The sequence below is a fragment of the Verticillium alfalfae genome, genomic scaffold, assembly GCF_000150825.1.
Source record: "Verticillium alfalfae VaMs.102 supercont1.8 genomic scaffold, whole genome shotgun sequence".
In the NCBI taxonomy this organism is placed as follows: domain Eukaryota; kingdom Fungi; phylum Ascomycota; class Sordariomycetes; order Glomerellales; family Plectosphaerellaceae; genus Verticillium; species Verticillium alfalfae.
Window position 1 is genome coordinate 896,154 of NW_003315031.1, and position 14,575 is coordinate 910,728.

General features: G+C 55.7%; 2 protein-coding genes across 2 annotated transcripts; both read right to left on the reverse strand.

Annotated features, from left to right (window-relative positions):
* Positions 1-4,480: 4,480 nt before the first annotated feature.
* Positions 4,481-10,863, reverse strand: VDBG_06701 (ubiquitin carboxyl-terminal hydrolase; the record flags this gene model as incomplete). The annotated part of the gene is made up of 7 exons (XM_003003093.1): positions 4,481-5,247; positions 5,301-6,045; positions 6,149-6,757; positions 6,807-8,888; positions 8,965-9,721; positions 9,966-10,471; positions 10,717-10,863. 7 exons carry the CDS (start codon positions 10,861-10,863, stop codon positions 4,481-4,483), a joined length of 5,613 nt encoding a protein of 1,870 aa, XP_003003139.1.
* A 244-nt stretch (positions 10,864-11,107) lies between these two features.
* Positions 11,108-14,215, reverse strand: VDBG_06702 (insulin-degrading enzyme; the record flags this gene model as incomplete). The annotated part of the gene is made up of 3 exons (XM_003003094.1): positions 11,108-12,033; positions 12,094-13,729; positions 13,841-14,215. The coding sequence occupies 3 exons, from the start codon at positions 14,213-14,215 to the stop codon at positions 11,540-11,542; spliced, it is 2,505 nt and encodes an 834-aa protein (XP_003003140.1).
* Positions 14,216-14,575: the final 360 nt, after the last annotated feature.

Sequence of the window (14,575 nt, forward strand, 5' to 3'; positions counted from 1 at the left end):
TGTCCTGTTTGGGAATATCGCAACGATAGTCCCAGGATGAGCCGGGTAGGTAAGGTAGGTCTCGTGTGCTGCGCGTGGTCTGTCCTACAGATGCCTTGCCTGTCGCAGCTGTGACCCTGCGACCTGCGACTTGATGAGGTGCAACGAGGAGTCCAATGTGGCCTGTCGCAGCTGACGTCTTTTGCAGTGTCTCTGATGGCCCTCTTTTTTTTTTCTTCGCCCCCTCCCTGAAATCCCTGGAAAAAGAACAGTCCAGGGTGTGTAGATCCTGATTCACTGCCAGCGAATTGGACAGCCGTGTTCGCCACGCGTGCCGGAAACGGGTGCGATGAGCGACAGGACGTAGTTTGTCAACCCAGCACGACCCGCTGATGTCAAATGCTCCCTAATAGGTAAAGTAGGCAGAGAAGAATATGGGATGAATGCTGGCCGAGCGCTTGGATCCGGTCGCGAGACCAGAAGTGGGAGAAACCCCCATCCTCTAACCTCACTGACGATGGAGCTGTACAACATGTACCTTTGTACCTGCCTATCGAGGGGGTGCATCTTTCGGACTATTGTACATAGTACGCCCTGGGGGACTGCTGAGGGGGGGGGGGGTTCTTCCAGCTGACAAGCTGGAGAACATCACACACCACGCTCGCTCGTTCCTCCGTTGATGGACGGCCAGCGCCTGCTTCCCGGCATCTGTCACATTTTCAAAGACCAACTCGCTACCTACAGTACCTACAGAACTGATCCATCAAACCGTTCTACCCATCAACTCCGACAAGAAAACTCGACCCCTCCCACTCACCAGGGCTTGGTTGATCACCAAACACACGACGATTCTTCCGAATCCAGAGTCTGCTTGCCGTCGTGGAGTGGACCAGGGGTACCCCTTCGAAGAACCGCAAGCCCGGCGCCAGTGTCAGTCTAATCAAGAAGCAAACCTGCCAAGTTGGCCACCAATAAACGCTCAACCGACGTACCCAAGTCATCCCGACATCCCGGCTGCACTATCATTTCGGCATTGATAATTGCTCTGACAGTCGGGTCGCCAGTCTTGCAAGAGCTCGCTCAATACCAAAACCTCAGCTCTCCAGCAGGCACCGCAGGTGCCGCACTGCACTGAACACCCCCGACTCGACCACCGTGACTCGAAGGAGGCTCTGTCCACAAAGGCCAATCATACTTGACTTGTTCGACACCCCCTCGGGCACTCCACTCGCCCAGACAAGGAGAGTACAGGCATCGCACCGTCTCTTCTTCATTTGTGGCCGGCGCCACAAGGAACCACCCACCTATACCCTGCTCGTCGACGCTGTTGTCGTCGCCGCTGCCTGTGGCAACTGCAGAGATGTGATGGCGCGGAGGCAGGAAGCAAGCAATGCAGTGCATCACGCATCCACAGCGAAAAGAAATGGTACCGTACCATCCATCGGGCAGTTGACGTTCGCCATCCCCTCCTTCCGAAGACCAGATAGGCCGGGCCAGCCTCCCCGTGTTACATTCGTCACATCGTGGCAACGGACATACGTCTATCTCTTGTTCATCCGGCAACTCGTCCATCTCTCCTGCCATTCACCTAGCCTGGCAAGCCTGGCAGCATGGCATCTTGCATGGCATCACATCACGCAGCTTCTCCCACAAGAGAAAGGCCGCCGACTAGCCCAATGATAGGCCTTATCCTCGTCGCGTCACTTGCACTAGCTGCGCAAGCCGAGCTGCAGCACATCAGATCGTCGCTCTCCAGATTACCAGCCCCCAGGGCCAGCCGCCCCAAGCCCTCCAGTCTGCAGCGCGAGCACGCCTATCGGCGTCGGTAGGCGGGTTGTTCTGTATCGCGCACCAGTCGTAGCCCGATGCCCCCCGCTGTCCACCTTCCACATTCAGGCCTTCCTCCTGAGCTTGTCCCTGGAAAAGGATAACAGGAACCACAAACCTCCCCGCACATCCCGCCCGCGCGCGCAACCCCCTCAGGCACCACCGGTCGACCTTCTCGAACCGACAACATGTCCCCGCTGTGCGTCCACATCATGGCCAGTAGCGCTTGCTCCCTCGTTCGCCGGCCGAGGCTGACACCTTTCAAGATGCCACGTTCCTTCGACGCCGTTCCCGCGATATCGGACGCCCTTGTCGGCGAGCTGAGCAGGCTCGCACGCGAGTAGCCCCACAAGAGTTTTGGGTTGAACCGCCTCCTGAACCCCCCACCCTCGGATGCACCCTGGGGCCCTTTGTTCGGGATGGTGACATCTTCCCTGTGCATTCGCCCTTGAAAACGCCCGCAGCCAGCCTGACCCTCCTCCTAAGTCGTCTCTGCTGACAGCAGCATTTCGTGATCCGGCATTCCCCCTACAAAATGGCGACGACTCACCTTGCTGGCCATCTCGGACAAATTTGTCGTGTGATCGAGGTTTGGCCCCTCTCGCGAGCAGCCGGGAGTGGAATGACGCAAATTTATCTGAGACGCACGTGCTGCATGTCTTCAGATAGCATTCATCGCGTTGCCCATCCATGCTCCAAATTCTGGTGCTTTTGCTTCTGGGTCTGGGTCTGGGTCTGTTCTGGTTCTGGTTCTAAATCTCGTGCCTTGCCACGACCCCCGGACTGTTTCGCTCTGGCCTCGCTGCTGATTTCCCCAATTCCGCCTTTCCGCGGCACCGGCACTGACACCGACGAGGAGGTCGTGACATGTGCGCCTTGATCCATACTTCAGCTACGCTAAGGAAACCTTACCATCAACCTCGCTTTGCTTTTCTCTCGAGATTTTGCCATTGCTTCTTCGAACGCCCTTTCCAACGCAGAATGCGCAAGGGGGCCATTGCTTGGTCGAGGCCCGCCTGATGGTTGCATCGGGGCCCCTGAACCGCCCAACTCGCTTGGACCCCTATCGGCATTCCATCTAGATTATGGTCATGGCCGCTGAGGTGCGGTTGAAGCCCGAGTTGCCCGGAACTGGGAATGGCGTCCCCAAAAGAATGAGCGACCATGACGATGATACTTAAAAAAACGTGCTAGCCAGGCGATTCGCCCTGCTGGCCGGAAACTTCCATCCAACGCGCATCACAGATCTCAATCAGATAGACCAGTCCAACTTCCATCTCGTCTCTTTGTGTCCCCCGCAACCTTGATCGGCACCCTCGGGCTGCGGCGGCCGCACAGTCGAAGCTTGTTGCCCTGTCCTCGCGTCTCAGCCTCGAAGCCACGCCCACCGTCGATCTCCAACAGGCGCACGCGCCTCCCCCTCGAGAGCGAACGCCAGCTCATCCCATGTACGGCGAACGCTTTGCCGAGAGTCAAATATATGACCATCTGAATCGAACCAGGCCTCGACGACAACGCGGTACACTACTTGAGCTTCCAGAAGAAACCCTCTGACTGGCTCGATCTGAATGCACTTCGATAGCACGCCTTTTGATTCGGCGCCGCCATGGCTATGGAGCCTCGGTCCTCCTCCCCCTGTCTTCCACCCCTCCGTTCTCCCTGGCCCGTCCATATCTGTGTTCGCCTGTCGGGCGCTTCGTGTACCATGTACAAGTATGTCTGTGTGCGTGTGCGCACACGCACCTCTGCGTGTCACCAACGCTCCACAAGTCTCGCCTTCTGGAAGCCTGGGTTACGTAAGTCTTGAGAGCGGGCTTGGGACTTGGCATTCTTCAGTTTGGGAGCTTGAAGTCACGTCGATACATTGACGGGGAGAAATATGACAGAGGCAGGGAGGCGGACACCCTTCCAAATGGGTTTCTGGAAGACAGCTCCACTCTCGTGATGCCTTTCTTGCTTTTATCCAGTGGCTGTGCGCCGCTTTCCTCTACCGATCATCCCATCTACCAGGGCGCAAGTATCGTGGATGATCCTGTGGAAGATGTGCCGTGGCTGAGAAAGCCATGGCGTGTATCAAGACACGATGTCAGCCCAATTATCGGACTGTGCCCGCCATGTGGTGGAAGGGACAGTATTTGTCGTGGCGCATTCGTGCTTGCAGAAACATCCAATGGGAGATCTGGAGCCAAGCGACAAGGCGTAGACAGAATACTTGATAAACGAGGATTGTAGTAACGAGAGGTCTGGTTATGAAGAGAGAGAGATAAAAAGACAAACTCCTATCAGACCGCCCCCAGTCACCCGATCCCATGGACCCCTCCTCTCCCGCCCGCCCTACTCCGTTCAGCCAAGGCCATGAGTCTCCTCTAAGCTCTATCGACACCCAGCTTGCCAATGGGTGTATGTACCATGCCCTGCCGCACCTTGATGCTGCCAAGTCCGTGGCTACCGCTCCCATACCTAAACAACACCGGATTCATCTCCCAACTCCGGTACGTTGCTGTCTTTGGTCTCGTACCACACCACCATTGTCCATTTCTCATTGCCAACCGGGCTGCCCCACCGTTATCATGGTTTGCTAAGTACATCAGGCATAATTCTTTTTACTCCCCCCTATGCAACCGACGACGCTTTCCTACTCACAATCCCATTTCCACTGGCGTGCGGAGAGTATCTAGGACTTAACATCAGACTGACCCTGGCTGTCGTCGGAAATGTGAATCTCAGCGGCCTCCGACGACGCAGCGTCATCATCGTCATCCCTCGGCGGCACAGCATTCACCCCATTATCAAGTTTGAGACTCCAGGTCTCGGTGCTGCCGGGCAGGGGCCCCTGCTCCTGAGGCCCGAACACGTCGTCGCTTTCTTGGGGAAGCAGGTCATCGACCAAGGGGGACTCGCTGCCACGGCCAGTCAGGTCCGGCACGTCCGAGTCGGCCTGTGCTTCGTCACTGGCGTAGCCTCCGAGCTGGAGCGTATCCGTGGTGTCACCCTCCTCGCCGATGCCGCTGAATGACCACGCTTGCTTGCCGGTGAACGTCTGAGACAGCCGACTCGCGGGAGCGCCCGCCATGCCGATACCTTCGTCCTCGATGCTGTTGTGGATCCGTTCGCTGCTGTTGTAGTCGGGCAGACCGTCGTCGCTGCGCGTCGACATGGTGTTATGAGCCAAACCACGACCTGCTGGCAGGCGAATTGCTCCGGCTCCGGTCCCAAGTCTCGACGATCCAGTTGGGGAGGAGCCCTCGCCGAGACGCCGGCCTTCCCCCGAATCTGCCGCGTCTTGTTCATCTTCCTCCTCTTCCGAACCGCTGTCAAATTTCTCGCAGATTTCGCGGAAGCGGGGTCCACCTAGGGGCACAGCGGAACGCCGGCGGTAAAACAAGAGGTACGCAGCCTTAGTGACGGAGCTCTCTGCTTTGCCAGCCGACACGCTCGTGTCTGCATTTGGTCAGTTAAACTGCTCAGTCATGCGTTTCGATGTTGCAACTGACCATTGAAGTGATACCACTGATTGTCGACGAAGTTCTTGGCCCACGCCGTATAATGACCACCGCCGAGGCCACCAAAGTGCTCGTCGACGGCGCACAAGTCATACATCTCTTCCTTGCCATCTTCCTGGTGCAAGACGCGTGTCCGCAGATCGAGGCCCTCAATGGGGAAGTCAACTAGCACATCCAGCTTGTCTCGCCGGTAGCCGGAAGAGCTGAATCGTTTGAGATGCACAACGAGAATGTCAGGCGTCTTCCACAGGTCGAACTTCTTGCTTGCACGGCGATGTTCTTTGCAGCGCGGGCAATACCATGTATCCTGCTCGGATAGAATTTCGGCCTTCTCGAACTCGTCCAGACACTCCTCGAGCGTGATGCCCTTGGAACGGCGAGCTTGGCGCTTTTTCCGCTTCAGCTCCATGTTTGGATCGCGAAGGCGCTCCAGGTCGTTGAACGTGGGACTTCCACGCAGATCGTCATTACCGTGATCTGTATCGCCGAAAATACCGTCCCAGGCATTGCTGTCCCATTCGACAACGATACCCTCTCCGAAACGAACCAGGGGGCCGGGCACATCATCCGTGGGTGAGGGTTGCGGCGCAACATCGGGCATGCGCACTTCGCGCGAGTTCATCTCCCTGTGACGGCGCTTATTGCCCTTTTTGCCGTAAGTTTTGTGAGGCTTCATCTTTTTCTTGCTAGCGCCAGGCTTCTGACCATTAGGTCGCTGGGATGCTCGAACACTAGCCTACATAGGTGTCAATCATCAACATCCCGTGAACAGTGTCGTAGCTGTAGACCGCAAAAGTTTCGCGAGTACAGTGCATGTGGGGGTTCTTTGAGCTGCTCACCTTGGGGGGCTTAACGACTGCCTCTTCCTCGCTCGACTCTTCATTCATGCGAGTTTGTGCCGGAGTTGAGGCAGAGGATTGCAGGTCGCTAGTGCTGTCGTTGTCGCTGTCGCCATCACCGCCGTTCGTCCAGGTGCCCGGGCTGTTCGACTCATCTTGGTCGCTTGATGACTCAGGTGGCGGCGCTCTGGATGATAGTTTGTGTAGAGATCGGTCAAGGCTATTCCAGCCAGAAGGCACAACGTCGCTGCTCTCACCGCCGAAGTAAAACAGTTCGAAAAGGTTCTGGAGCTGGGGTGGCAGATAAGACTGTGAGTCCGTCGCCCACTTGGGTCGACGCGACTCAAACCGCTTCAGCAAGCGGTCATTAGTAGCGGCGGTCGTAGCAGCAGTTGGCTCGCCATTGCCCTTCATCGACACTTCGACGATGTCGTCCTCGCCCTCGACTGATTGAGCAACGACTTTAGAATCACCCATCTCGGTATCGGACTGTGTCGTGACAACCGTCTCAGGATCAAGCCCATCGTCAGAGTCGGCGAAGCCGGCAGCGGTAGTGAATGTGGCGATCTTCTCAAGAATCTTGCGCCGGATAACATCCTCATTGTTGGCCTGTTCAATGTTAGCAGGAACGATTGCTAGACCCTTCGGTGCCTCTTACCTCTTCTCTCGTCAGAACGATGAAGTGAGGAGGTGAAGCGCTGTCATCCCGGCTATATCGATTACCAGCAGCTTGCTTCCGATGCAGGACAGAGACGACAAGGTGTTCGGTGCGTGGGTCGACATAAGGCTCCTCGTCAATGTCTAGCATGGAGCGGTGGCCACTAGACTTGATCCAGTTGGTGGGCGACGACTCCAGCTCGTGGAAGGTGGCGACATCGCTGCCGGTAATGGCTTCCGAAGCGTCTTCGTTGTCGGAGTAAATCTTGAAAAACTTTCCTTTGAACTCTTCTGCGCCAATCAAACGGTTGACGGGAACACCAGTCCGATCAGAGATGGCCTTCTTGAGCAGTTCAACAGCGCTGTGTTTTGGCAGTTCGACCTCGACAAGTACAGGACGATCGTTGAGGGGGAAGAATTTAACTGAAGCGCTCCAAAGATCTTCAATTGGCAGAGGAAGGGTCAAGTTGTTGAAAGGGTCAAACGTGATGCTGACTTTGTCGCAAACGGGGCATTTAAGTGTAGACTTGTACATGCCAGTAAACAGATCAGCGATGACAGAGTCGTCTCGCTTTCGGGTGATATCCCAGACCTCTTCTGCCATTTTGCGAATGGCCTCCTCGTTGCCGATCATCTCATCAGTCGAATCGGGCTTTTCGATGTACGGCTTCTTCTTGATACGACTCAGATCTTCCTGCAGACCATCCAGAAGAAAGCCGAGAAATTCCTGCGTATCCTGCTGGCCCCATCCAGAAAAGGCGCTGCGACAACGACCGATTGTCACCTTGAACTCACGAGGGCTGACGGCCCCTCTTGAGTCGCGGTAGATCTCCTTCAAGAGCTGCCCATACGTGATGGCTACTTGGCCATCGTAGCCAAGAGGATTGTCGCGGTTCAACTCCTTCTCATACTCGCTTGTGAGGAAATACTTCGTCAACTCCTCGACACTCCGGACACACTGAAGTGCCGAGTTCATGTAGCACGTGTTTCCCAAGTTCTGCAGACCAACAGCTCCGACGCTGCGACCCGACCTTTTCTGCTGCGTCCTGCCGCGAGTTATAGGACCAGAGCGAGCTGATGGTGCAGGGCTGTTCCGACCGCTGTTGTTGCCACTGGACTGAGTTGTCTTGCCATTTCCCACTCCTCGAGAGGCGATGCTCTTGGCGTTACCCTTTCTCTTGAAGTACGTCGACACAAATTCCCCCCTCTCGACTTCCTCGTCAAGGACCAGAATCTGGCTTTGCCCAAGAGCCTTCATAGACAATGAGCTTCTCCCATTGTAGTTGGCATTGACTGTGTTGTCGATGGCATCGACCTTACTCCGCCGCAGCGAATCCACGGCCAAGTACGTCGGCACGTCTATCAGCATCTTCTTCCACGATTCCGGGGGAGATGCAGGCTCGCGTTCCGGCGAATCAGGCGGCGTCAACGCGGAGTGAGGCTCAACATCCATCTGAGAAGGCTCCGGTTGGGGTGCTATTGACCATACACGTATTTTGCGGTCCAATGGAATGCCCGTCTTTGTCTTGAGCTCTTTGAAGAACTCATTGTAAGATGCAGAGGTGCTTTTGACCACGACGATTGGTGCAGCATCCTTCAGCTTGGTCTCAATGGGGATTTCACTCCCACTGGACCACAGTCGATGAATGGTGAAGACGGGAGGGTTGATCTCAAAAATGATATTCGCCGAAGGAGCCGAATCTTGCGCGGTGTTGATGGCCTTGCGGATGATGGGGATCTGCCCATCGGAGAGGCCGTACCACTCCGATACTAGGGTCCAAGCATCGTCAGGGAAGAGCGAGACGTCGCCATCTAAGCTCACTCCATCTCTCAGGCGCACAAAGGGGCCCTCGTCTGTGGCTAAAATGCTGTCGATGATGTCTGAATTGTCCACAGGGCCAAGACGTTCATCTGACGGACCGTCTTTTGTGTTCTTGGGGTCACCAAAGGCTTGGGCTTTACGCACCCATGACGTGGACACCAGGTATGCGGTATCGCCCACCTTCGGGACGGTTTCCTCAAATCCGAGCACCAGTGTCTGAATCGTTTTAATCTGCTCTTCGAGAGGTGGTGGCTCTGCAGGCTGTGGTCAGCTATACACTCTTAGCCGTAAATAGCTGTCTTCCGTAGTTACCTATCACTCTATCTATCTGCGCAACCTGCACGCCTGAAGCGGGCTGGTCATCCGGCAAATCGATGCTCATGGCCCTCGGCAGTTGGGCTCGAGTAGTCGTTGACCCGTGTTGTGCTGTGCTCTGAGCGGACTCGACCGAATCCGCCTCCTGGGCCCCTCGCATCTCCGTGTCTTGCTGTGGTTCCATGCTGGAAGCGCGTCGTTTCAAGGGTGAAGAAGACCGTTGAGGGGCGTTCCCATCTCCTCCCATGATAGCCCGGCGGGAGACGTTGAAGGGTGACTGGCTTCGGGCCGTGTCATGCGGCTGCAGAGGCCCGGTCTCGGTGCCAGAGGTATAGCCGCCGCGGTCGCTGTCGAGGGAGAGGTCGCCCACGCCCGAGGGAGAAGACGCAGCACTATCGGGGTACTCGGTCGACGTCAGAGAGACCTGGCGAGTCTGGAGTCTGGCAGGCAGACTCGAGGCGGGATTGCTTTCGGCGGATTGCCACCAGGGAGCGGCCACGGGGGGAGCTTCGACCTCAACCTCGGGCGAGCCGTGGCGGTTGTCGCTGAAGGCGGTGGAGGTGAAAGAGAGGGCGGGGTCGTCGTCGGGTTCGCAGGAGGGCAAAACTATGTCGGGATAGGGGGTGTGAGGTTGCAGCTGGTCGTTATCTATGTGTCGCGGCGCAATCTTCCGCTTCTTTGAGGAAGACGTTGTGATGGCGAGCTGCCTGTGCAGCTCGAAGAGTGCAAGCCCGGGAAAGGCAGTCGCGGGGGAGACAGTCCGGAGGACGATGGAGGAGCTGGCTACCCTGGTTAGTGTCGCTTCACTTCGCTTCGCGCGGTCGGTGAGGCAGTGCTGCCTTGATCAGCAGGTGAGGCGAGAGGTCAGCAGCAAAAAAAAAAAGAGGTGACCTTGGAAGAGGTTTGCGTGTGCTGTGCGACAAGGCTATGGAGGAGGGCGAACGACGCTGGGGGGCAGGCCTTGAGGCAGAAGAAGGGCGGGTGGTGGTGGGCAGAGACAACCAAGAAAAGGTACCTACCTACTTAGCCTCCGGTGGACGGTGAAGAAAGTACGTCAGTGGAGGGGAGGGAAAGGCCGTGGCAACCGTGACTTGGGCGCCGCTCGTCTCGACGCAAGAAGGTACACTAGTCGACTGACAATGCTTCTCGACCAGTTCAGAGGAGACGTAAAAGCCCGCAAAAATAAGAGAGACTCGATGTGTGCGGATGAAGCAAAAGCTGAACTGTTGCGCCTGTAAGAGGTTTTGCGAGAATGTATTTTTTGGAGGTGCAGTGGAGGGGTTTACAGTAGCAGGACTGGCCAGGCTTGAGGGGCGCTGCGGGAGGAACCAGCTGGACGACTCATGGTCGGTGCCAGTGCCACCTGCCAGCGGGTAGCCCCTCCTGTAGCTGGGTACATCAGTTGCCTCATCCCGGCAGGAGGATAGGTACCTTAACTTAAGGGCGACACAGAATGAGCTCCATCGGCAGCGGTCTGAGTCGTGGCCGACCTGATCTGGAGGCCTACGACTGACAGTTGCCTGCTGTGCCTGTTTGGAGCCAGTCACTTGGAGCTCCTGAAGCATGCGATTGAGATCTGTCACTGCGCGAAACATCCTCGTTGACCACTGGGTAGCTACTCCCTAGGCCCATTTCCGCGTAGTGCTTTTGACACACTTGCGGCATCTCGACTTGACTACAAAAACCCACTGGTGCCGAGATTTTTTTTGGTGTGTGTGTGTGAATGGAGCTTTGTACAATACCTTCGGTGTCTTAGCGTTGAAAAAAGACCCACGTCCTGATCAGGGAGAGCCTCGTCCTGCACGTCACTGAGGTACAAGACGTATGCGGCCAGCACTCCATCAAATGCACCAGGCAACCCTAGGACCGGCCGGTTCACCATGTAACCTTCAACAGATTTCTCGCAAGACGATTCGGCCATGTCATAAGCTCTATCCAGAACCCTACATTGATTGATTGTTGTACTATTATGACAATCCGGAAGTACTTGCACCCTTCTGTCTGTCTCACATGTCGTAAAAATGAAGCAAAAATTAAACCAACCTATTCTCCCTTACCCTACCATACCACCTGTCTGGCAACACGTGTCTGGCTGGGAAGGTCGCTCCTGTTTAGTAGACGTGCTTGGGTTAGAGAAATCCCCAGCCATTACGTACTTTGCCGCTGCACAGAGAAATTTGCACTCTATTCGCGAATGACAATGCTCGAGGGTGCCAAGTCTAAGTGCCGTCTAGTTGATTCCAGCCCGAATACCTCTTTCGCCGCCGAAAGCTCCTCACGCCTGGATCAAAGCTCCTTCTGGAATCAAGAATCTAGATACCCGCAACAAATCCGGATCCTGCCCAGGTGCATCAGCTAATCGAGCTGCTGTTGCTCCTTCTCACTCTTCTCCTTTCCGTTCTGATCAACTTGCTGGTGCCCGCGATTCCGGGCCCCACCAAGTCATGGGTAATACTCAAGATAGTCCACCGCTACGCTATGTCATGCCTTGCAGCATGAACCAGATGTTATTGAAAAGTGTTCGTGGCATCCTGGGCTACCACCGTCGCCCGTGTCCCAGACATATTTTCCGTTGTGTCAGAGCCCGAAGGCTGAGCTCATAGTTTGGCGTCCAAATCCAGGTACTCGCTGAGATCTTTACCAGCCTGGGCTCCCGATGTGGCCTGAAGCCTAGCCCTGTGGGCACGGACGTCCGTGATGATCTGGGGCTTCGACTCGACCGAAGCCTTGTCTTCTTCCTTGACACCATTCACCTTCGGACCTGTCTTCGGGTCGTGCGCGGCAGCAATGACGGTGGAGACCTTCTCCTCGGGCAATTGCAGCTCGCTCTGGAGATACAACTTCAGGTTCTCTGTGTCGTTCCTCATCTCGGGACGTAGCAGCGCTGCCTTGACCTTGGTCTCGGCCGTCTTGTCAAGGCTGAGCTTTTGGAGCAACTCCGTCATCTTCTCATCGGATTCGGCTGAGGACTGCGCAACCAGATGCACCGAGACCTTGGCTCGGGTTGCCGAGCCAGGTTTGACAAATGTGCGATAGAACTCGACCATGTCGGCCTTGGTCAGTTTCTTAATGTGTTCGGCATCTTGCTGGGCTAACGGGTACGCGCGTCAGTAATGAATCTCATATCGGGAGGAAAACTTGTATCTCATACCGAGTTCAAATGTGTAGTACTCGCTGGCGATCTGAGTCCAGTGCCGGCTGCTCTCTTGGTCAAGGTTCTTGACTTTCTCAAGCCTCTTGACGATAAGACTCCGCTTGTGACCCTCGAACTCCGTATCGGTCATAGCGTCGATGATCGTAGACAGATGGTTTAGGAAAGCCTCAATCCTTGATTCAAGGTAGTCGCAGGGACGCTCGCTCTGGATGATAAAGCGGAATCCGTATGTGGTTGAAAAGCTACGAACACCGCTGAAAACAACGTAGCCTAGTTGCTCCTTCGTCCGCAGTTGGTCGAAGGCAGGCTCGTGGGCTATCTGGTCGAGCAGAAGTGTTCTAGCCCGCACATTCCAGTCACTCTTGTCGCCAACGTAGAATACAGTCTCAAGACAATGGTTGACGTTGGCAGGGTCCTTCAACGTCTTCTTGTACACAAAGTTGGATCCGGGAGGGAGGATTAAGGAACGGGTGACTGGCCACTGAGTCTGCGGGAGGATGCGGGGCTTGAGTATCGTTTCGACCATATCCGTCAGCTTCAGGGCGTCCTCCTTGTAGATGTTGCCGTGTGCGTAGGCCTCGATGCGCATCTGCGCGAGCATCTGCTTCTTGAACTGCCGAATGTCCTCGGCGCTGATATTGGGGAGCTCGGCGAGATATTCCTCAACGACATAATCGCGTTCTGAGTTCAGCCACGTTGTGTAGTCGGACACTTGGCTGAACGGCTGCTGAAGCTCCCAGTTGTTGTATCCCCGGTGAAGACGCTCCTTGATGATGTCGAACCGGTCATCCTTGATCTCGACATCTCGGATGGTGACGAGAACCTGTTTCAGCAACACTGCCAGCTTATCATTGTAACCGCTAAGGTCAAGAAACATGCCGCGCCCATCAAGCGCAACACTGTACTGTAGGCCGGCGAGCTCGGCGTCGTAGGAGTATTCCTCGAGGGCGTCACGGACCAAGTCAGTGAACAGCTTGGCCTTGACGGCATTCTCGGCTGATGAATAGATGTTGGGGTTCCTGCAACTGATGACCAGGTTGGCCTTGGGAACCCAGAAGGTGTCATCCTTCTTGAACCAGGTCCGTGCCAAAAGGTCGTTGCGAACAATGCGGGGAGCAAGGGCTGGTTCCTTGACTTCCTTCTTTTCGACTTCGAGATTCGTGGGGATGAAGTTGTTCTTGTGCGGGAGGTGTAGCTCTGGCAACCTGTCCTTAGCGCCTGATGCCGCCGCCTTCTCTATCTCCGCAAGGAAGTCGGCGGGAATGTCCTCGTAGCGGTACTCTGTGCCGTACCACTTCTCCTTGCGGTCCCAGTTACCGGGAAATTTGCGTGACACTATCGTCAAACGAAGGTTGTCGGGCCTCAGACATGCCAGTCCCTCTCGAATCAATTCGGGGTCGAATTTCCTCAGCTTGCTGTGCCCGCTCAGCAGCCACTCGCGTGGAAGAGGCTTTTGCATGACCGAACTGATTTTGCTCGTAAATCTGCTGGCGGGCGTTTTCTGCTTGAACTTGAAGTCGACATCGGCCAAGCCTTTCTGCTCATCAAAGATCCACTCCTGGGGCGAGGTCTCCTGCAGCAGCGAGACGTACTGGAAGAAGATTTTCGTGATCTCCTGGTAGTTCTTGAGGCCCTGGGAACGATACAGTTAGCCAGGAATGTGAGGGGCACGGTTTCTGACTGCACCCACCTCTTCGGTCAGCCGAATCTGGCAGTCAAAGATGCCACCAGTTCCGGGACATACGGGATAGGTCCCAGCGCTCAAACCGTTCGCCCAACCCTTTGACTTGACGTAGGCCATGATGCTGCCAGGACCCTCGTGGCCAATCAAGTGACTGAGGTATCTGCTGGGCTGCGATTCGTACATGCGTTCCTCGTCCATAAAGGGGAAATAGAGATTGAGCTCTCTCGAATCCATGACAGGCTTGGCGAAGATCTGGATGCCAAGCTCGCTCTTCCTGAAGGGCGCCTCGCTCTCCCAGCGGTTCTGGGGGAGGTTCTTGTTTGACACGCCGGCAAAGAACTCCGACACCCAGCCTTCCAGAACATCGAGAGATTCCCTGCCTAAAACGACTAACTTCATGCGGTTGGCCGAATAATGCTTGTCGTGGAACTCCATAAACTTCTCGCGCACGTTGATGCCTTTTGCTTCGGGTTGAATCTTCAGGACGTCCAGGTTTCCTGTGGAAAAGTGGCAATAAGGGTGGTTTGGGTTTGAAGTCGACTTCTCTAACTGATGTAGACGCCATTGGTCGCTCTGGAGGTTCTTCTTGTTCTCCGAGTCAACAGCTCGCAACTCTCGGTCCAGGGTAGATTCGAGGAAGAGAGGCTCGATGAAGAATTGGGCGAAGCGATCCAGTGCCCCTTTCAGCGCTGACGGGGTTCTGGTCTGTGGGTTCTAGGTCGTTTGCGGGCCTTGCCGAGATCTCGAAAAAGTAGTGGTCGAAGTCGGCTCAGTGTATGTCGTTTGAGCTGCAGA